The 22,571-nt window shown below is 35.9% G+C and overlaps 1 protein-coding gene across 1 annotated transcript; it reads right to left on the bottom strand.

Moving 5' to 3' along the window:
* Positions 1–3,155: 3,155 nt before the first annotated feature.
* On the bottom strand, positions 3,156–22,307 carry LOC121968172 (hydroxycinnamoyltransferase-like). The gene is made up of 3 exons (XM_042518647.1): positions 22,287–22,307; positions 20,169–20,611; positions 3,156–4,231 (listed from the first exon to the last, which is right to left on the bottom strand). Exons 2-3 carry the CDS (start codon positions 20,577–20,579, stop codon positions 3,314–3,316), a joined length of 1,329 nt encoding a protein of 442 aa, XP_042374581.1. The 5' UTR covers positions 20,580–20,611; positions 22,287–22,307; the 3' UTR covers positions 3,156–3,313.
* Positions 22,308–22,571: the final 264 nt, after the last annotated feature.

Below are 22,571 nucleotides of genomic sequence, written 5' to 3'. Positions count from 1 at the left end.
ATGTTCATAGGTCACTTAGAGGGAATGGGTCTTAGAGATATGTCTCATTTGTTTTAGGTCAAGTGGGAGTTTGTTGGGAATATGCCCGTAAAACAGATATTTATTATTAATTGCTGAATTAAATAAAAGAAGTATTTATTTTATTGTTTGATTGTTTTATGCTTATTTGTATAAAAATGAATATCTGTATAAAATCCATAATATATTGATGTAACTATGATTTTAGTATATAAGATTGTTATATACAAGAGGATTAAAATCATAGATAATATATTTAAAATGTCCATGATTGATTAAAGTATGGATCTTTAATTGGAAATCATGAATGCAGTTTGCTGACATTATGAATATGATAGTCTTATCCGGACAATCAGTGTAATGACACTAAGCAGAGGCATTTTATATAATATGATTATATAGGACAAGGACCAGATGTGATTTAAGTGTCTATGTTTAAGTACCGTTACAAAGACTCGAATCAACATCGCTAAGATGATCATATGTAGATCAATCTAAATCCTGAGTTGTCATAGACTCCTTGTTTGTATTAACAAGTCTCTTGATTTGTTTGTTAAAACCTATTTTAAATAATAGGTGTAACACTTACATTTTGGAGACTCAGTTATACATTCAGCTGGGAATATGATTTATAGATACGGAATCCGTAACTTCCGAAAGGATGCTAAAATGGTTCTCTTGAGTGTTGATTCTAGCACTGAATAGTTTGAGCGCTCTAATTCATAATTAGATTATGAATTAACTATTCACTAGTGAATCAATGGTACTTAAGGTTTTAGATACAAATAGAGAGGTAAAACGGTAATTTCGCCTAGCTCTATTTGTGGACCATGAACGGAGGGTTGATCGACATGTAATGATTATATCAATGGACTGTTCAAATCTTTTGAGTAAATATGTTCCATAATTCTCAAGAGTTCAATTCCGGATTTTAGTGGAATAATCTCGGAATTAATAAATTAGATAATTAGTTAAAGAGCTTTAATTAATTGTATCTAAATTTATTGGAGCTTGAAATTATGGGTCCATGGTCCCCAAACCATCTTCGTATAATCATGATGGATACTCTTAAATAATTAATTTGATTAATTATTTATTCTCACAAAATTTATTAACTAATAAATTGTTTATTATTTTTACTAAAAGAATATATTCTATTTGTAATTTGATTACGAATAAAATATAAAAGAGAGAGAAATCAAATATTCAGATATTCTATTTGTAATTTGATTACGAATAAAATATAAAAGAAAGAAATCAAATATACAGATATTCTATTTGTAATTTGATTATGAATAAAATATAAAAAAGAGAGAAATCAAATATTCAGATATTCTATTTGTAATTTGATTACAAATAAAATATAAAAGAGAGAGAAATCAAATATACAAATATTCTATTTGTAATTTGATTACGAATAAAATATAAAAGAGTGAAATCAAATATTTGGATATTCTATTTGTAATTTGATTACAAATAAAATATATATAAGAGAAAAATCAAGTATTTAGATATTCTATTTGTAATTTAATTACGAATAAAATATAAAAGAGAGAAATCAATATTTGTGAATATTATAAATTTTCTCTCTCACTTTATAATACACGTTCCCATTTTTTCTCTTCCACTTTTGTATATATGTTCCCCTCTTTTCTCTCCCACTCGATAATACACGTTTCCCTCTTTTTCTCCCATGTTCATAATACACATTCTCCTCTCTCCTTACTATAATATACATCTCTCTTTCTCTCTCGAAAAAAAAAAAAAGAAAGAATGAAAAAGAGAATTTTTGGTGAAAAATTCTACAGTTCATTTTGTGAGAAAAGTTAAAAGAGTTAGCCCACACTTTTGTCCATCCGTTGATTCGAAGAATTGGAGAGGAAGATCGTGGCATTGGAAGAACTCCGGCAACCTGTGAAGAACTCCGGCGACCTGCAAATCTTAGGCGCAAACTCAAGGTAAAGATTATATTTTGTAGAATTATAAAGAAAATATTATAATGTTTGCATGTTGAATTATAAGAGATTTTATAATTAAACAAGATCTTTTGTTCGATCTAAACAAAATTGTTTTGTTGTGAAAAATTTTAAAAGGCGTTTAATCTATTTTTCACACCTTCCGTTGCGCATCGAACAGTTAAATACCAACAACTTTTACAGCTAATTGATGTTGAGAGGATGATGATACACCCGATCGACTTCTTTGAGCCATTATGAGACGAGATGATTGATGTAAACCCTAGAACCCTTCACTGGCGCCTCGCGATCAGTCCTGTTTTTTTGCTACCGAAATGTTTGATGCCGTTTGAGAAACACTCGAGGTCACTAAACTAGGATTTCACAAGAGGGAAGATTTCTCCACATAATTGGATCTGCACTCGCATGTTACGAAGGAGGGAGGTAGACAAATGATCGAAGTTATTTTTTTAAAATTAAAGTTATTCAAAAAGTGGTTCAGATGCCTCGGTACTTGACTACTGAATAGAAGAGATTGACGGGAGGATTATATTGGGTATTGCACATCACTTACCTATGTCTTTTGGTATATACAAAACGGTAATGTACCTTTTGATAAATACATTATACCACATATGCCTTTTGATAAATTACTGTATATCAACCTCTCCTATATCACCTCAATCTTTCCACTCATTATGTACTTGAAGATGTGCTTTTATTATTTCTGTCTGAAGAAAAGTCAACTTAATCTTCACTGATCAATTTCACCTTGAACTCGGCAGAAGCTGTATCAGCAAATCCCATTTTAGAGTCAAGAGAGAGACTCTCATCAAATGCCATCATCAGAAAGAAACTGAAGCTGCATAATCCAGGATCTTATATTCTAAGTGAGAAAAAAAAGAATGACCATCTCATAACTCCCCTCATTCTATTTGGTTGGTGGTGTAACTGCTCTGTAAAAAGATGGTTCAACATGCCCAGGAAAGAGCCAGTTGGTGCAAGAACAATGGCCATTATAATCACATAAAGTTCATAGACGCAGATTTCTGTACATGAAAACATCATGTTACTTTCAAAAACCAGGAAAGGGCATTAGAATACAAAAACATTCAAGGTCCAAATAAGTTAAAATTATTTAGGCAACAAGTAGTGTTCTTAAACCCTGAAATAAATAGTTTATAAATGATAAACAAGGTAACAATTTGCTTCAGTATTTCATGTGATGAATGACAACCTTCAAGTATGGCAGAACAACACAGACACCTTCGGAACTTCCATCTGAGGAAAACAAAAAACAGTTCAAGTTTTGCTCCCACTACCACAACAATCTCGTAGGTTTAGATATCATAGATGAGCTTCTGGAACTTTAGCATGTGGTCGGCCTGCAAGGAGATGGCTAATGAGAGGCTACCATCCCCAGTGGGGCTTGGCAGGACAAATGATAGACCCTCATAAGGGATGCCACCTGGACCCATGAAAATTGGGCGACCCCAACCGAAGTCGGCATCATGGATTGGTAGACGCACCCAACTAGTGATCCCGATGTTTGGACAACTGAATGTGCGAGCACCCCTGACCAGAGCCCCCAAATCTGGCTGCATCTCTAGGTAGTCCAATGCTGATTGCAAGTAGCTGGCATCCATCCTCGACAAAGTCTCCTGAATAGTCTTGGCTGCTGGGGAAGGACCACCCTCCGAAGAGGCCACCTCCCCCGCTGGTGCAATGGGTGTTGCTGAGAAGATCACATTCCCAAAGTAGCCTTGTGGAAGTGGTGGTTGCATTCTCTGCCGCCCATCAGTTGCAATGTACATCTTGGTCATCTGGTCTGGTTGGAGGTCACGCGCTATGCATGTACACCTCCATACATGAGCAGCAAGGAGGACATATGTGCTGTAGTTACCACCTGGGGGAGCTTTAGCTTTGAGAAGGTTAATCTGTTCTCGGGTGAGCTTGAAGATGTTGACAGCGGTGGTGGAGCTTGAGCTTTTGGCTGAGTTAATGGTTGGGGGCATGGTGTTTGAAGGGAGAGAGTCCTTCATGGAAGGAGGAGGCAGGTATTCAATGTGAGTAAAAGAGGGGTTGGGTGGGTCACGAGCACGGAGGAGGGTTCGATCGATGAATGGTTGGATAGTGATGCCAATGCCACGGGCAACATCAGACCAAGAGTTGAGGAAGTAAAGGCCAGAGAAGCCATCAGCTGCATAATGTTGCAGACCAACACCCAAAGCTGCACCACCGCACTTGAAGTGTGTAACCTGCATAAACAATATATAGACACATAAGTCATGATTATCGATACAAATGGAATTACAAGTTGACAAATTAATCATTAAAAAGTAAATAAACACAAACACAAAGTACTATGACATAAATATAATGGACAATAGAATCCTGATTATGACAAACTAGTAACAAACACAAAATGTGGAACTGGTAGATGATAATAAGAGAATCACAGCTTACAAGATTAGCCTATACAAAATATGCTTGTGGCAATGCCACAGCTTGAGATTACAACCAAGGCATGACAATTACTGATTCAAAACATGGCAATTTAGGAAAAGCATACTTTTTAACATCTCAAAGTTCAATTACATATAGTTTGTGTACTTTCAACCTCTACAAGAAGTAGCGGATTGAACTCATCTTATTTGAAATGTCAGACTTTTTGGGTCCCAATTTGTGTTTCGGGCTTAAATTCAGGCTAAGGTCAATTTTTGAGTTTTTCTAGCTCCATTAACCAAGTTTCATACATATACTTACAGCTTACATCTTCCACAATTAAATATTCTATTTCATTTCAGAAAAAATAAAAAATTGAGACACACCCAAAAACTTGGAAAAAATTTTGAGAAAAAAAAATCAAATTAAACGAACACAAAACACTTCTTGGTAACTTTAATCCCTTTCAATTGTGTCAAGTGCTGCATAAAACATGTCTAGACTTTGTTTCACCGCCTAGGTGCAAGGATATGCTGTAACATGAGATAAGTTTGTTTTCAAAACTTTAAAATTGATACTTCGATTACTCTTCTTTTGTTAATCGTCTATCTTTAAACTTCTTTCCTTTACATGTTATATGTTGTTGATGTTTATGTAGCTTTCTGATGTTATAATCCTATGTCTGGACAAGCTGCTAATCTACCAAGTGATAACATAGATTAGTCCCTTAAACTAACTACTAAAAATGTGAATCCAAGGTGAAATAAATGGTGTAAAAAACATTCAAAGTGAAATAGAAATGAATATAAATTATAAAAAGTGAAAACTTCAAACCTAGCCTTTTATTAGAATACTCAACCGACCACATCAAATTGTGGTAGCATGATGTCACCAATAGTTAGTTTCTATTTGCATGATGACACTATATCATTGTATACTACCGGTGATGGCTTTAGCTCATATAAGCATTATTACACTAGTCAAGTGATTCACTTCTAAATGGATTTATCGATGATAAATTTAATGATGATATATTTATTGGTGATGATTAACAGATGATAATTAAAAGTGTATTATTTTGAGATAAAACGGGTAATAAATAAAAAGAATAGTTGTTGCCTTTAATTGATGATAAATAAGAGTAATGCAAATAATAATGGACTACCTATATTAAAATGAAAGATCATAAATGAGATCTTTAAAAAATATAATGAAATTTTTTATTGATCTTTTTTCTCTTGATCTATTAATTAATATTAAATTTATGTAAAACTTTCCTATTTACCTATTCACGATTTGCACTCACTTTCTAGACTTCTTGGACCTCCAAATGCAAATGTCATTCGGGCAGTTAAGGTATACTGTTTACTTTTGAGGTATGCATTTTAGTTAGATTTGATGTTGTATTTTGTTTTAAGGCTATCATAGATCATGTGTGGCAAGCGAAGTTTGTATCCAGACAGACCTACATCACTTAGCTATGCATAGCAACTATCAAAAGTAAAATTTCCCGTACATGCGAAAGCAAAGGAATAAAGAGCGTTGTTTCCCTTGTAATGCAACAAACGACCAATGCCCTTATTCATCAATTGAACAAGTAAATTAAATTTTTCTAGCACATAAAACCAGACAAATCCTTAACTTAGTAAGTTTAAAAAAAAAAAATGTCACTAAGAGAAAAGTTCTAAGCCCAGAGGACTAGGTTTCAGATAAATTAAATATATACAGAAATAATTCTGACACCTGAAAAGGGAAAACCTACTTCGCCTATCAAAAAATAAATCCCATTAATAATCAACTCTAAATAGAAACAAAATAGATCAGCTCATACTTGGTAAGCATGAACATCGATTTCCTAAATAGCATGGGTTTGGTACCACTAGTGCACAGTGAAGGCATAGGTATATTTTATGAGTTTCATCAACGATTACTCACGAAAACTTTCTCAATGTTAAAATTATGAAAAACTGAAGTACAGAACAGACGGGAAGAAAGATCAAATACCTTAGGTTGGAAAATGGTACTAAATACACAGATTCAAAGTTCTAAGAATTTTATGAGCAACATAGAATCAAGAGACACCTCGCAAGACAAAACAACAAAACGGTGTAGCGGAAAAGATGAATAGGATATAATCGAGAAAGCTCGATGTCTTAAGTTGAATGCAGGGCTTGTGAAGAACTTCTGAGCAGAGGCAGTAAGTATGGCGTGCTTCTTGATCAATTGATCACTAAGGGCAGCACTAGATGACAAAGTAGCAAAGAAGGTAAGGGTTATTAGAAAGAGCTACAAGGCTTCAAGTTTTGAGATCCGAAGACAAATAAGGTGATGATTAGCAGAGAAATGGTATTTGATAAAAGAGTCATGTTACAACATACTCAGGGAGAAGAGAAACAAATACCGAAAAACAACAATAGCGTGAATGTTGTAAAGGTGGAGCTAGAAACCCATGATTCTAATGGTGATAGCTCAAAGGACATGGAGCAATAGATTATAGCTGGAGACAAGACCAGACGTACAATCAAGCCACCATTGAGGTATGGTTTTGAGGACTTGGTTTCTTATGCACTCATCACTAGCAGCGGAGATCATACTACTTTTTAGGAGGCAGTACATAGCTCAGAAAAGGACAAGTGGATGGGTGCCATGGTGGAGGAGATAGAGGTCATTGCATAAGAAATCAAACATGAAATCTGGTGGAGTTTCTTGAAGGGAAGAGGGTTATAAGATGCAAGTGGGTGTACAAGAAGAAAGAAGCCTATTTAGAAAAGGAGGAGAAATTTAAGGCACAGCTAGTCGCGAAGGGTTACTCAGGATTGACTATTATGAGATATTTTCTTCGGTGGTTATACATACATCTATCAGGGTGGTCCTTGGTAGCACATAATGATTTGCAGTTGGAGCAAATAGATGTGAAGACGGTATTTCTTGATGGTGATTTGGGGGAGCAGATTTACATGTTCCAACTACAAGGTTTTAGTCAGCCTGGGGAAGAGCACTTGGTCAGTAAATTGAAGAAGTCATTTTATGGGTTAAAGCAATATCCATGATAGTGGTACACAATATGTGAGTATGACTGCTACATTTACATGAGGAGTCTTGATGACGATTCACTCATTTTCTTGTTATTATATGTGGATGACATGCTGACGCGAAGAGGATGAAGGAGGTCATTAAATTAAAGAACCTACTAAACAAGGAATTTAACATGAAGGATTTGGGTGCAGCCAAGAAGATTCTTAGTGCAGAGATACATAGAGACAGAGTCTCTAGAAGATTATGGCTATCTCAGCAAAGCTATGTTGAGAAGGTATTTAACATATTCAACATGGGTAATGCTAAGTTTGTAAGTACACCTCTAGCACATCATTTCAAATTATCTCTTACAGAATGACCAAGGATGGATAAAGAGATCCAAGACATGTCAAAGGTTCCTATGCAGTACAGTTGGTTGTCTAATATATGCCATGGTTTGCACAAGACCTGATTTGGCACAAGCTGTTAGTATGGTGAACAAATTTCTTTCAAATCCTGGTCGACAACATTGGGATATGGTCAAGTGAATTTTTAGAAACTTGAGGAATACTATAGATTATGGGATCGAGTTCAGTAGACAACAAGGTAATTCTTCAGTTTTGTTGGAAGTCCACAATACAACTTATAGTTGCATTGTCCACTACCGAGTTAGAGTACATGACAATAACTAGTGCATGCAATGAAGCATTGTGGCTTAAAAGGTTGGTCAGAGAACTGGGTGTTCAACAAGGTGGAGTCAAGTCATATAGTGATAGCCATAGTATTATCTATATGGTGAAAATCAACTATATCATGCGAAGAACAAGCACATTAATGTGAGGTTTCGCAAGATCAGGGAGCTGATTTCTTCAAGGGAAATACTACTTGAGAAGGTCCACACTTCTGAAAACGTTGCAAATATGTTGGAAAAGCAGTTACCACATAGAAGTTCAAGCATTGCTTGAACTTGATCCATTTCTCTAGTTGCTAGAGGGAGGCCGCTTAAACTTAGCGTTCCAGGTGGAGTTCACTCGTGGTTCTCCAAAGGGGTGGATACTCTCCAAGGTGAAAATTATAGGGATGATTCATATCTGGTGATCAAGTGGCATGACCATGCCACCGAAAATGACCTGGTCGTGTCCGAATCTGACGACATGGGCATGCCTAGGGGCACGGAATGGGTGTGCCCCATTCTAGAAAGGTAGCACGCCTGGCACAAGCATACATTCAAGAACGACTAGTCATGCCCCATTTTGGAAAGTCGGCATGCCCAAGCATGAGTGTGCCCCATTCTGGAAAGTCGGCATGCCCGTGTCCCATGCCGAAGACATTGAGTTAAGAGGTTTTTAGGTTTTACTTGGTATTTATTTTTATCTCAAATACCATGTAGATAGGGATGTATAAATAGGATCATTGCAACCCTAATGCTCTGTTTACTCGGAGGTGTGGATTGTGGAAGGAAAGAAATAAATCCCTATAGGGAGGGAAAAGAAAGGACAAAGGAAAGAAAAGATGGGAAAAGAATCTCTAGCGATGGAAGACAAAATGAAAGAAACATAAGGAAGGTCTGTTGGATTGTATACTAAAAGCCTAGCTTTTTGTATAAACATATATTTAGAAATAAGAATCACATTGGTCAAAAACCTACATTTATATGCTAAGTATAGTTGTTCAATTAATTTATATTGTAGATAACATGGTGTGTGGTGTTACACACAGAAGATCATGTTATCAATTCCTATAAATTATAAACAATAACTCACGACTAAGATGGAAAGGAACAAACCATTGAAATAGTCGTAGTGTAATTAGGAATTAGTTTATCTTGACTAATAAATTACAGTAGTACACTCTGAGTGTATTGAGCAGGACCATTTAAGGTAAGTTCTTTTTATACTGACTTAATAAAAGAATAAGACCTTAGTTATTATGGAAGTGTGTGCTCTTAATACTAATATAATAACAAGCACATATATTTAGTATTTATTTCTTTGACTTATCAAAGGGTGAGATTTAGCTCGATAAATCAATAAGCTCAATAAGTTGGGAAATGATATAACTTATAATGTGTGTTGTTGATTATAGAAGGAATCTGTGTCCTAGTTATCTAGGTTGAGAATGTCCCCAAGAGGAGCTCATAAGGATTGTCATGTTAAACCCTGCAAGTGGACTTAGTCCGACATGACAATGAAGTTGAGTGGTATTACTCTTGGAGCTAGATATTAATTAAGCGAGTTGTCAGTAACTTACTTAATTAGTGGACATTCGTTATCTTAAACACAGGGAGACTAATACACTCATGATAAGAAGGAGCACATAATGTAATTTGGGATTGGTGCGGTAGTACAATAATAACTCTCTAGTGGAATGAGTTATTATTGATGAACTTGAGTAGTGTGTTCGGGGCGAACACGGGATACTCAAGCTCGTCGGAAGGCCAAAACCAATTTCTCCTCTAGGTCCCTGTCGTAGCCTCATTAAAGCCTTAAGTCCATCCAATGAAAGCCCTTCTTGGTGTCCAAGAATGGGCCGACCCATGGCTTGGTGACCAAGCCATAGGGGTCGGCCATAACCTTCTCAAAGGGGTTGGCCCTTTGCTTGGTGTCCAAGCAAAGAGGGGCCGGCCATAATAAATTCAAATAGGAAGGGTGTTTTGAATTTTTAAAATCTTCTCTTTGTAGAAAACTACAAGTTTTAAAAGAGAGATTTTAAAATATAAAACTTTCCTTATTTGAATTAGGCCACATGGTTTAAAAGAAATTTTAAAAGTTTTAAAACTTTCCTTTTTAAACCATCCTCATGGTTTTAAGAAAAAGGAAGAGAAGTTTTAAATTTGAAAATTTTCTATATTAAAAAAGGAAATTTATAGAAGAGATGTTTTAAATTTTAAAATAGGTTTTAATTTTTAAAACTTTTCTTTTTTAACATCCACAAAAGGAAAGAGAGCTTTTAAAATTTTATAAGAGGATTTTTTTCTTTTATAAAATTTTATAAAAATTATTTCCCTTGCTGATGATGTGGTCGACCACCCTTGCTTGGTGTCCAAGCAAGGGGCCGGCCATTAAAAGCATCTAATCATCTATGATTTAAATCAATAAATCAATGATTTAGTGATTGATTCAATCAAGAGGAAAGAAAAGGAAAAATAAAAGGGAAAAAGGAAAAACAAGAGGAAGATTTTAATTTTTGTAAAAAGTCTTTCATTATTTACCTTGGGCAAATAATATAAAAGAAGGGGAGAGGAGGCCCCGTGAGATATCAATTCTTATTCCCTTAGTGGAACTCCTCATTGTGGCCGGCCCTCTCTCCCTCTCCTTTCCCCTTGCTCTCTTTTGGTTCTTGGTGGTGGTGGTGGCTGAATACTAGAAGGAGAAGAAGGCTTTTGGGTGGTGTTCATCTTGGGGGATCGTCGCCCACACGACGTCCAAGAGGAGGCGAGGAATACGACAGAAGATCTCGAGATTATTAGCATACAAAGAGAAGGTATAACTAGTAATTTTCTTCCACATCATACTATTTATTTTTCTTTGTAAGAATTCCAAACACAAGAGGCATTAGATTCTAGTTTTTCGAATTTGTTATTCGAGTTTGTGTTTTTTTTTTGTTTTTCGAATTTATGATTCGATTGTTCTTTTTGGTTAAACTTAGAGTTATATAAGGAAATTAAATATTAGCTTTCCTTAAAGGTTTTGTCTAGGCGGTGGTGGATGCTCCCATACCCAAGAAGGTCATGTGCCTGGCCATGCAGTCCTGAAAGCCAATTTTGGAAATTAATATTTAATGGAATCTATAACGTAGGTGGATTTGGATCAATAGTGTTAAGTTCCGCTTACGATCCAAGTCTTAACCATTAAGAATAGATAAGTTAAATTTGGAATCAATAATGTTAAGTTCCGTTTGCGATTCCTAATTTAACTTCTAAAGAACACAATAGGTTATTAGGAAAGATTCGACACTTGTACAAAATTTTTGTACAGTGGAGCTGGTACAATCTTCCTAGGACTAACCAACAATTAGTATCAGAGCTAGGGTTTACCTCTGTGTGTTTGATTTTCAAATAAATTATGCACATGTCATACATAATTTAGGCAGGATAATAGTAGGATGTGCTAACTCTTTGGTTGCAGGCTCCAACTTTTATGGCTTATAGATGTTGTGTGTGATTGGACCCTTGGACATGTCAAGGGAATTATTTTTGTGTGTGCATGATTGTATGTAACTAATACAGTAGGAGTTGTATTAGCCCTAGGATTTTAGAATTTTATTTTCGATCTAGATTACATGTACATTCTTTCGTGGAATATAGGATCGATATATGTAAAATTCTATTTTTATCGTGGATTGTATCCTTACGAGGCGTGGTGCTATTGGAGGACCAGAGGTGCAGCGGAATAAGAAGCAAGATAGATGCGACGACTCGACCCGATGGCGGTAGCTAAAGATGACATCAACTAGGGTTGGAGTACGCGGAGGACAGTGATAGAAAAGGCCATAATAGTTGGAAAATTAATTTCCATATTTATTGCTTTTATTTACTGTGATGTGTGTGTGCATGTGATGTATGCTAGCATAGGTTAAAATTTCTCACTTTAAATAACTAAGTGGGAGAGGGATTTTTAAATAAATTCCACGGTCTGCATTACTGGTTCGTAAGAGATGCAACAAGCTTGCGTGTTGGCTCTGAATGCCTCCCTCCACAATGGATGGATTTGTTGCGGATCACTAGATTAAACTTCCTTCATGGATGGTTATAGGAAATTATTTAGGAGTGTGTGATCTTCTCCAAATGAAGGGGCACAATTCTATTTAATGGACTAAGTATCAAGAAATGGTATACACTTAGACGCATTCAATAGCATCCTCCCCAATGGAGTCACTGCTATTGTTTTGCGTGACCAAAGGAATACCAACTATTAATTTATCATAAAGCTAGGTAAACCCCCCTCTTACAAATGTTTGAATTTGTATACGTCCACACTAACGTGGCATACAAAATTCACGGTGTTTGAGGTAATTTTATTTGTCATAAAGTTAGGTTGACAAAATAAAATGGGTAATACCTCCTCTTACAAACAATTGAATTTGTATACGTCCACACTAACGTGGCATACAAAATTCATGGTGTTTGAGGTAATTTAAGGTTGACAAGATAATTAATGGGTAAGACCCTCCTCATACGAATGCTTGAATTTGTATACGTCCACACTAACATGACATGCATAATTCCCGATGTTTGAGGTGTTGGTGAATTTAAATAATATTATTTGAGAAATTAATCTTATTTTAAATTCAAAGTTTTGACCAAATATTTAATCAAAGTAAGACCAACTATTAATTTTATTTGTCATAAAGTTAGGTTGACAAGATAATAAAATTAATGGATAAAATCTTCTCTTTGATTTTGTATACGTCCACACTATCATGGCATACAAAATTCACGAGGATTTTAAGGTGTTAGGTCTTGACCAAATAATTTTATGATTCTTAGGATTTCATGTGTTTGTCAATTCTCTAATTGTTATACTATAGAATAGACTTAGTAGTCCTAATTATAATGATTGGAAATAGGACTTGGACATTAAGGTAGACTGTCCTCTTAGAACTGAGAACAATATAGATGTATTTTATTCATTAGTTGATACATGATTAGTGGTGTTATCTACCGGTACCTGGTGTGTAGATACAGGAACCACTGATCATGTCTGCAATTCATTGCAGGAGTTCCAGGAAACCCGACAACTATATGAAGGGAAAATACCGTCTACATGGGCACTGCTGTAAAAGTAGTAGCTGTTGCAGTGGGAGAAGTTTATCCTTTGATAGGAATAAAATATGGATTTTCAGAAATTGTCTTTACGTACTAAGTTTAGAAAGAACCTGATTTCAATTTCTAAACTATTAAAGAATAGATATTGTGTCTATTTTGATAACAAAGTTGTTATCGAGAAAATAGGAAAGATATCTATTCTGGTACATTGATTGACAATTTATAAATCCAATAACTCCCACGATGCAATAAATAGAAATTAATAACACATCTTCTAACTTTAAGAGAAAGCAACCTTCGGAAATGAATCAATCACATCTTTGGCAGTCTAAGGCTAGGTTACCTTGAGTAGGATTCAAAGGATAATAACCAATGAACTCTTGGGTTAATTGGTAGTGGAAATCTTTCCAACCTGTGGGTCTTACTTGGAAGGAAAAATAACCAAGAAGCTTTTAAATCTAAGGGGTATAGAGCCGAAGATGTGTTGAAATTGGTTCATTCTGATTTGTGTGGTCCTATGACTATCCAGACAAGAGGTAGTTTCGAATATTTCGTCTATTTTATATACAACTATTTGAGATACAGATACATTTACTTGATGTGTCGCAAGTCTAAGTGCTTTGATTAGTTCAAAGAGTACGAGGCTGATGTGGAGAAACGTCAAAGTAAAAGTATTAAGACACTACGGTGAGATCGTAGTGACGAGCACTTCTTAGGATAGTTTAGGAGTCGCTTATCAGAAGTCAGGATTCAATCCCAACTAACTGCACCTGGTACACCCCAATAGATTGGTGTAGTAGAACGTAGGAATTGGACTCTTATAGAAATAGTTAGATCAATGATGAGTTATTCAGTATTACCAAAATTCGTTTTAAGGATATACATTGGAAACGGAAGTGAACATAGTACCCTCTAAGTCAGAACTCTCTACTCCCATAGAATTACATAATGGGCGTAAGCCTAGTCTGAAACATATTCAGATTTGGGGTAGTCTAGCATATGAGAGACACTGATAAGTTGGATAGGAGTTCACTTGTTTGTGGGTTATTCTAGAGAAATGAAAGGAAGTTTATAGTCCTTAGAATCAGAAGGTCATTGTTAGTACCAATGCCTGATTTTAGAAGAGGACTATACTATGAACCACAAGCCCATGAGTAAAAATTATTCTTAAAGAAATTAAAGGACATGTCTAATCTAGTACCAACTGTACAAGATGAAATATCACAAGAAATTGTAACACGTATCACAAATGATACACAATTGCAGAAAGCGTCTCGTCATAGTGGGAGGGCTGTTAGGCAACTAAAAAGATTCATGTTTTGGGAGAGTCTTTAGACTTGATCCCTGGTGCACATGAACCTAATCCCTGGACATATGACGAAGCGCTCCAAGATAAAGATGCAGCGTCTTTGCAAAGAGCAATGAATACAGAATTAGAATATATGTATTCTAATAGAGTCTGAGAGCTTATAAAATCACCAAATGGTGTAAAAGTCATTGGGTAAAAATAAGTCTACAATAGGAAAAGAGGGATAGACGGGAAGGTAGAAACTTTCAAAGCAAGACTTGTTGAAAAAGGAAACTTTTTTCATCGGTATGCTTAAGTCTATCCGGATTCTTTTATCTATTGTTACTCATATGGACTATGAGATTTGGCAAGTGGATGTCAAGATAACTTTCCTTAATGGAAGTCTTGAAGAAAATATCCATATAAAGCAACCAGAAGAGTCCATTGCAAAGGGCAAAGAGCATCTTGTGTGCAGCTCAAACAGTCTATGGACTGAAGCAAAGCTTCAAGGTCTTGGAACATCCGGTTTAATAAAGTAATCCAGACCTATGGATTTATTTAATAACCAGATGAGTCTTGTGTATACAAGAAGTGTGATGGAAACGTGGTGGTATTTCTTGTACTATACGTAAATAACAATTTTAGTAGTTGGAAACAGTATCAAAGTGTTGTCGCAAGTAAGGGTATGGTTGTCCAAACAAATTCGATATAAAGGACTTGGGAGAATGCACATATTCTTGGGATCGAAGTAATAAGGGATCACAAGAAAAGAATGTTGTGCTTATCTCGAGCTTCATAAATAGATACAATCCTAGTTCATTATAGCATACAAGACTTCAAGAAAGGTATTCTATCTTTTAGGCATGGAGTATCTTTATCTAAAAAGATGTCTCTGAAGATATCAAAGGAGATATAGGACGTAAAGACAGTTCCTTATGTTTCGGCTGTCGAAAGCCTAATGATCCTATGTTGAGAACGAGACCAGATATCTGTTTTGCTCAGGGCATAGTTAGCAGATATCGAAGTAACTCAGGACCGGGACACTAGACTGTCGTAAAGCGTATATTAAAAAGTACCTTAGTGGGACTAGAGATTATATGCTAGTTTACGAAGCAGACGATTTGCTCCCAGTGGGTTACATTGATTCAGATTTCCAATCAGATAGGGACAATAGTAAGTCGACCTCGGAGTTTTGTGTTTACTTTAGGAAGTGAAGCCATAATTATGGAGGAGTGTTAAGCGTAGGTGTTTTTCCGGACTCCACCATAGAAGCTGAGTATGTGACAGCCTGTAAGGCAGCCATAGAAGATGAATGCTTAGAAACTTCATGATGGACTTAGAAATGATTTCTGGTTTGCCCAAAATTATTATAATAATAGTGGTACAGTAGCAAACTCGAAGAAACCATAAGTCCATAAGGCAAATAAACATAATAGAGCGCAAGTACCACCCAATACGAGATATCGTATAACGAGAAAAAGTTGTTGTCGGCTAGATTGCATCAGATGATGACCTGGATCTTTTCACTAAGGCCCTTAAGGCAAGAGCTTTTGATGGACATGTTGAAGGTTTGGGAATCAGATGTATGACAGGATATATGACAGCATAGTCTTTTAGTATAAGTGGGAGATTGCTGGAATGTATAATAAAAGTCTAGTTTTTTGTATAAACATATATTTAGAAATAAGAATCACATTGCTCAAAAACTTACATTTATATGCTAAGTGTAGTTGCTCAATTAATTTATATTGTAGATAACATGGTGTGTGGTGTCACACACAGAAGATCATGTTATCAATTCCTTATAAATTATAAACAGTAGCTCATGACTAAGATAGAAAGGAATAAATCATTAAAATAGTCGTAGTGTAATTAGGTATTAGTTTATCTTGACTAATAAATTACACTAGTACACTCCGAGTGTATTGAGCAGAATCATTTAAGGCAAGTTCTTTTTATACTGACTTAATAAAAGAACAAGACCTTAGTTATTATGGAAGTGTGTGCTCTTAATACTAATATAATAACAAGTACATATATTTAGTATTTATTTCTTTGACTTATCAATGGGTGATATTTAGCTCGATAAATCAATAAGCTCGATAAGTTGGGAAATGATATTACTTATAGTGTGTCTTGTTGATTATAGAAGGAATCTGTGTCCTAGTTATCTAGGTTGAGAATGTCCCTAAGAGGAGCTCATAAGGATTGTCATGTTAAACCCTGCGGTGGACTTAGTCCGACATGACAATGAAGTTGAGTGGTACTACTCTTGGAGCTAGATATTAATTAAGTGAGTTGTCAGTAACTTACTTAATTAGTGGACATTCGTTATCTTAAACACAGAGAGACTAACACACTCATGATAAGAAGGAGTCCATAATGTAATTTGGGATTGGTGCGGTAGTACAATAATAACTCTCTAGTGGAATGAGTTATTATTGATGAACTTGAGTTGTGTGTTCGGGGCGAACACGGGATACTCAAGCTCGTCGGAAGGCCAAAACCAATTTCTTCTCTAGGTCCCTGTCGTAGCCTCATTAAAGCCTCAAGTCCATCCAATGTAAGCCCTTCTTGGTGTCCAAGAAGGGGTCGGCCCATGGCTTGGTGACCAAGCCATAGGGGTTGGCCATAACCTTCTCAAAGGGGTTGGCCCTTTGCTTGGTGTCCAAGTAAAGAGGGGTCGACCATAATAAATTCAAATAGGAGGGGTGTTTTGAATTTTTAAAATCTTCTTTTTTAAGAAAACTACAAGTTTTAAAAGAGAGATTTTAAAATATAAAACTTTCCTTATTTGAATTAGGCCACATGGTTTAAAAGAAAGTTTAAAAGTTTTAAAACTTTCCTTTTTTTAATCATCCTCATGGTTTTAAGAAAAAAGGAAGAGAAGTTTTAAATTTAAAAATTTTCTATTTTAAAAAAAAAAATTATAGATGAGATGTTTTAAATTTTAAAATTTGGTTTTAATTTTTAAAATTTTCCTTTTTTAACATCCACAAAAAGAAAGAGAGCTTGTAAAATTTTATAAAAGGATTTCTTTTTTTTTATAAAATTTTATAAAATTTATTCTCTTGATGATGATATGGTTGGCCACCCTTGCTTGGTGTCTAAGCAAGGGGTCGGCCATTAAAAGCATCTAATCATCTATGATTCAAATCAATAAATCAATGATTTAGTGATTGATTCAATCAAGAGGAAAGAAAAGGAAAAATAAAAGAGGAAAAGGAAAAACAGGAGGAAGATTTTAATTTTTGTAAAAAGTCTTTCCTTATTTTCCTTGGGCAAATAATATAAAAGAAGGGGAGGGGAGGCCTCATGAGATATCAATTTTTATTCCCTTAGTGGAACTCCTCATTGTGGTCGGCCCTCTCTCCCTCTCCTTTCCCCTTGCTCTCTTTTGGTTCTTGGTGGTGGTGGTGGCCGAATACTAAAAGGAGAAGAAGGCTTTTGGTGGTATTCATCTTGGGGGATCGTCGCCCACACGACGTCCAAGAGGAGGCGAGGAATACGGTAGAAGATCTCGAGGTTTTTAGCATACAAAGAGAATGTATCACTAGTAATTTTCTTCCGCATCATGCTAGTTATTTTTCTTTGTGAGAATTTCAAACACAAGAGACATTAGATTCTAGTTTTTCGAATTTATTATTCGAGTCTGTGTTTTTTTTTGTTTTTCAAATTTGTGATTCGATTGTTCTTTTTGGTTAAATCTAGAGTTATATAAGGAAATTAAATATTAACTTTCCTTGAAAGGCTTTGTCTAGGCGGTGGTGGATGCTCCCATACCCAAGAAGACCATGTGCCTCGCCATGCAGTCCTGGAAGCCAATTTGGAAATTAATATTTAATGGAATTTATAACGTAGGTGGATTTGGATAAATAGTGTTAAGTTCCGCTTGCGATCCAAGTCTAAACCATTAAGAACAGATAAGTTAAATTTGGAATCAATAATGTTAAGTTCCGTTTGCGATTCCTAATTTAACTTCTAAAGAACCCAATAGGTTATTAGGAAAGGTTCGACACTTGTACAAAATTTTTGTATAGTGGAACCGATACGATCTTTCTAGGACTAACCAACAAGGTCATGGTGTGGAATAGCGCCGACCTTTGCATTTTCTACCGCTGCAGCTTCCTCGGTTACCAGGACACTCTTTGTCAGTTCTACCGTGATTGTGATGTCAACGGCAGCGTCGACTTCATTTTCGGCAATGCTGCCACCATCTTCCAGAATTGCAACCTCTACACGTGCCTCCCTCTCCACGATCAATCTAATGTCGTCACAACACAAGGCTGCACCATGCCGAACAGTCCACAGGGATCACCATCCACAACTGCACGGTGCGCGGCACCCCCGTGGAAAGCCTACTTGTGCACGGTGGTCATGCATTCCTTCATAAACGATGCGGTGGATCCTATGGAGTGGCTAGAGTGGAGTGGTGCCTTTGCGCTCTGCACGCTCTACTACGACGAGTTCCAGAAACTATGGTGCCGGTGCTAGCAACATCAAGTGGGTAAAGTGGCCCAACTTCAGCCTCATGAACTCCATGGATGCCTACAACTTCACTCTCATTAACTTCACTTCCACCAACACATGGATGTCTTCTACATCAATTCCTTACAACAATGACTTCTTATAGAACATTTGATTCCTACAATTGATTAAGAAATTGGATTGCTAATTATGAGAAATTAAGAATCTTGGCATCGTCATTGACCACCTAATACAGTAAATCCTTAAATTGCTCTCCGCCTTTGGTTTTTTCTAAACAAATTCTCTAATTGATGAAACGTACCAATTTGCACAGAGGCAAATAAAGAGCAAATAAAACTTGAGTCAATCGACGAAGGCCGCAACCATGTCTGTATTCCAGGAGTTTGGGTTTGTGTTGGAGTGACAGACAACCAAAAAGGCTCAAAAGAGGATGAAACGCCTCATGATCGCCGGTGCCATCGCCTCCGTGGTGCTTATCATGCTATGGTCATAGAGGCCAACGCGTGAAGTGATGTTATAGTTGGGTTAATTTAGTTCTATTCATATCCTTTACAATAAATGTTTTTCAATTTCAACTGTGTCAATCCAAATTCAACTCTAAATTTAATCAAGATATATTTGTGCATACATGGAGAGAGCAATTTCAATATTAAATATCTTGTGAACAATATTTAATATGAATGTTAGAAATTTATGAAATGAATCTTAGTAGAATGTCGCAAAGAACAGATGCGCTCATTCATGCACAATATTTATTTTGGTATAAGAAGGTATAATCTTAGCCGAGATACTTATTATATTTTAGAATTACTATAGGTTTGTATTTAGAGGTAAAGAAGCTTTCTTCAAGTGTAGGAGGACTAAAAAATAAACTCTTAAAGTAGAATGAGGCACACGGATTGCAACACGATGTTACAATATTGCACTGAAATCATCCTATGTGAGACTAAAATGCAACATGAATAATACATTGAATAATGGTTAACATACGACTAAATTTTAAGAAATAACTTTGAAGGATAGATTTAATTTTTTTTTCTAAAAAAAAAATAAAGCTAGCTACAAAGTATCAACAGGAAATTTAGGAGGATATTAGCAACGGAGACTATAACAAAAATTGGATCATAAGGTGTCACAAAAAAATAACAACTTGAAGGTAAATTAAAAGAATTCAGCAGAATGCGGTAAGTACCTGGACGACCAACAGCGGGAAGGCGGAGATGTCTTCGGTATAGTCTACCTTTGGGATGAGCTGCTTCAGCTCCATGGTGGGTGCGAAGTCGCCGAAGTCATCCACCGTCGCCTCGGCATCCGCCTCCACAAACAGAACCCCCTCGCCGTTGCAATCGATCTCAATCCGTCCGTCCTCATCACGGGCCAACCGCCCAGCCATGGGGTAGAAGGGCACCAGCGCTCGGGCCAACGCGTCGCGCATCATCTCCGCGTCAAAGAAGTTCGCCGATCCAACCGCACGGTAGAAGTACACGACCGGCGTGTGCAACCGCGGCACCACCAGATCCAGGTTGGAGTTCCACACCCTTCGCTGCGGCGTCGGCTCCGCCGGCCTCACCATCGTCGATCGCCTCACGTTGATCACCACCATGGCTACAATCAAGATTTCTCTTCACGCGCCTTCTACGAATACCCAAAAGGGAGACCGGATCGTCATGTCAGTCAGAATCGTTCAGTTATCACCACCAAGAGCATACACATCAACACGAAGAAAAACCAATTTTTTATCTTTGATAAAAAATAAAATTAAGCTAAATTTTGCCAAAAAAAGAACGAATACAAAGGGCGGGAAACATATATAAACCTACAGGACCATCGTCCAATCAGCAAAAGAAAATGGTAGAACAAAATCTCACTCCCGCATCCTAGAATTTACAGCAATTTATCAAAGGACCCACATAAAAAGCCTATGATACTTTGACATTTACCAAAAAAATACATCATTTTAAGTAAATTTTCTATTTTATCCTTTTGACAAATCTAATTTTTTTTCTTTTTACTATTATTTCTCACTCTCTCTTCTATGTAAGTTTTTCAAAATCTTTGGTCCACTATTAGGAATGCCAAAAATAATAATATAGATCATATTTGAACTCATTGTAATTTTAGAAATCTACAGGACCTGAAATGACTGCAATCTGAGGCCTCTAGGTCGATTAGTGAGTTTCGGTCAAAATTCACTGATGGACCTAAAGAGCTCTGATTACACCGATTTCAGTTTCTGTAGATTTCTGATGTTGCAAGGAGTTTAAATATGCTATCTATTATTTATTTCAACTTCTAAAAGATGTTAAAAATATAATAAGAAAGAATCAGCAAAACAAGCGCCATACGTTTTATGTTTTTCAAAACCTCTGGTCCACCACTAGTAATGCCGAAAATAACAATGGAGAGCATATTTGAACTCCTTGCAATATCAAAAATCCACAAGAACTGAAATGGGTGCAATCGGAGCTCTATAGGTCCATCAGTGGGTTTTGACCGAAACTCACGGATCGACCTAGAGACCTCAGATTACAATCATTTAAGATCCTGTGGATTTCTAAAATTTTAAGGAGTCCAAATATGCTCTCCATTGTTATTTTCGACATTTCTAGTGGTAGACCAGTTGTTTTGAAAAATCTAAATATCTCTTTATTTCTTTTTTGCCTTTTTTCTTTTTTTTTTTGTTATTAGGTCTGATATGAAGAGATATCAGACCCACGTATCTCTTCATATCAGGGCCAACGTGGACCTGATATGTGAAATATCAGGCCTAATAACCGAAAAAAGGAAAAAAAAAAAAAGAGATTTATATATTAGGCCTGATATGATTTTAATATTATTAAAAAATCAATTAAACTCTAAACGTTGTGGGCTTGATATCCTATGTTATGCATGCACTCATGGGAAAAAAAAAAGAAGAGGAAATAGAAAAGCGGAGAGGAAAAATTAGATTAGTTGCATGTATAGGAAAAAGTAAATAGAAGAGAGAGTGAGAAACGATAGTAAAAAGAAAAAAAAATCAGATTTGTCAGAAGGATAAAATAAAAAATACACTTAAAATGGTGTATTTTTTGATAAATGCTAAAGTAACATATGTCTTTTGACAAATTTAGATCTTTACGTACGTCTGTTGATAAATTGCCGTAGAATTTAAGCTGAAAACCCATTCGTTCCTTGGGGAAAAAAACAAATCTTATGCTAAGAACAGACGATACGACCCGAAAAAGCAAACAGTAGATCCATTCTCCCTAAAACAAGAAGAAGGAGAACAAAAAAAATTTCCAAACCAACACGATTAAAGGGCAAAAATCACCTGTGCCCTGCAGAAGGTGAGGAGGAAGATAAAGCTAAAGCGGATCAATTCAAACAGCTCAACGAAGCGAGGTGGGTTTCAGAGCGGATCAAGGGACCCTTAAATACCAAAAAAAAAAATACAGAAAATTTTTGGTTCGGCACAAACTCATTAAGGAATATATTATTTATAATATTATATTCGGCATGCTTTAAAATTAGTCAAAACATTCTAAAGTCTTAGTTTATTTATAATAAACTTTTACAACTTTGTAATTTTAAACATGCTTCTATTACATAAACGTGT

The sequence above is a fragment of the Zingiber officinale genome, chromosome 3B (genome assembly GCF_018446385.1).
Source record: "Zingiber officinale cultivar Zhangliang chromosome 3B, Zo_v1.1, whole genome shotgun sequence".
NCBI lineage: Eukaryota > Viridiplantae > Streptophyta > Magnoliopsida > Zingiberales > Zingiberaceae > Zingiber > Zingiber officinale.
This window is presented reverse-complemented; position numbering and strand designations above follow the sequence as displayed.

Bases quoted from the DNA above. Each gene is read 5' to 3' on its own strand.
- LOC121968172 (XM_042518647.1), bottom strand. From the start codon at position 20,579: ATGGTGGTGATCAACGTGAGGCGATCGACGATGGTGAGGCCGGCGGAG. The intron at 4,232-20,168 runs GTACTTACCGCA...TTGTTTATGCAG, and splicing joins TCCCGCTGTTGGTCGTCCAG to GTTACACACTTCAAGTGCGG.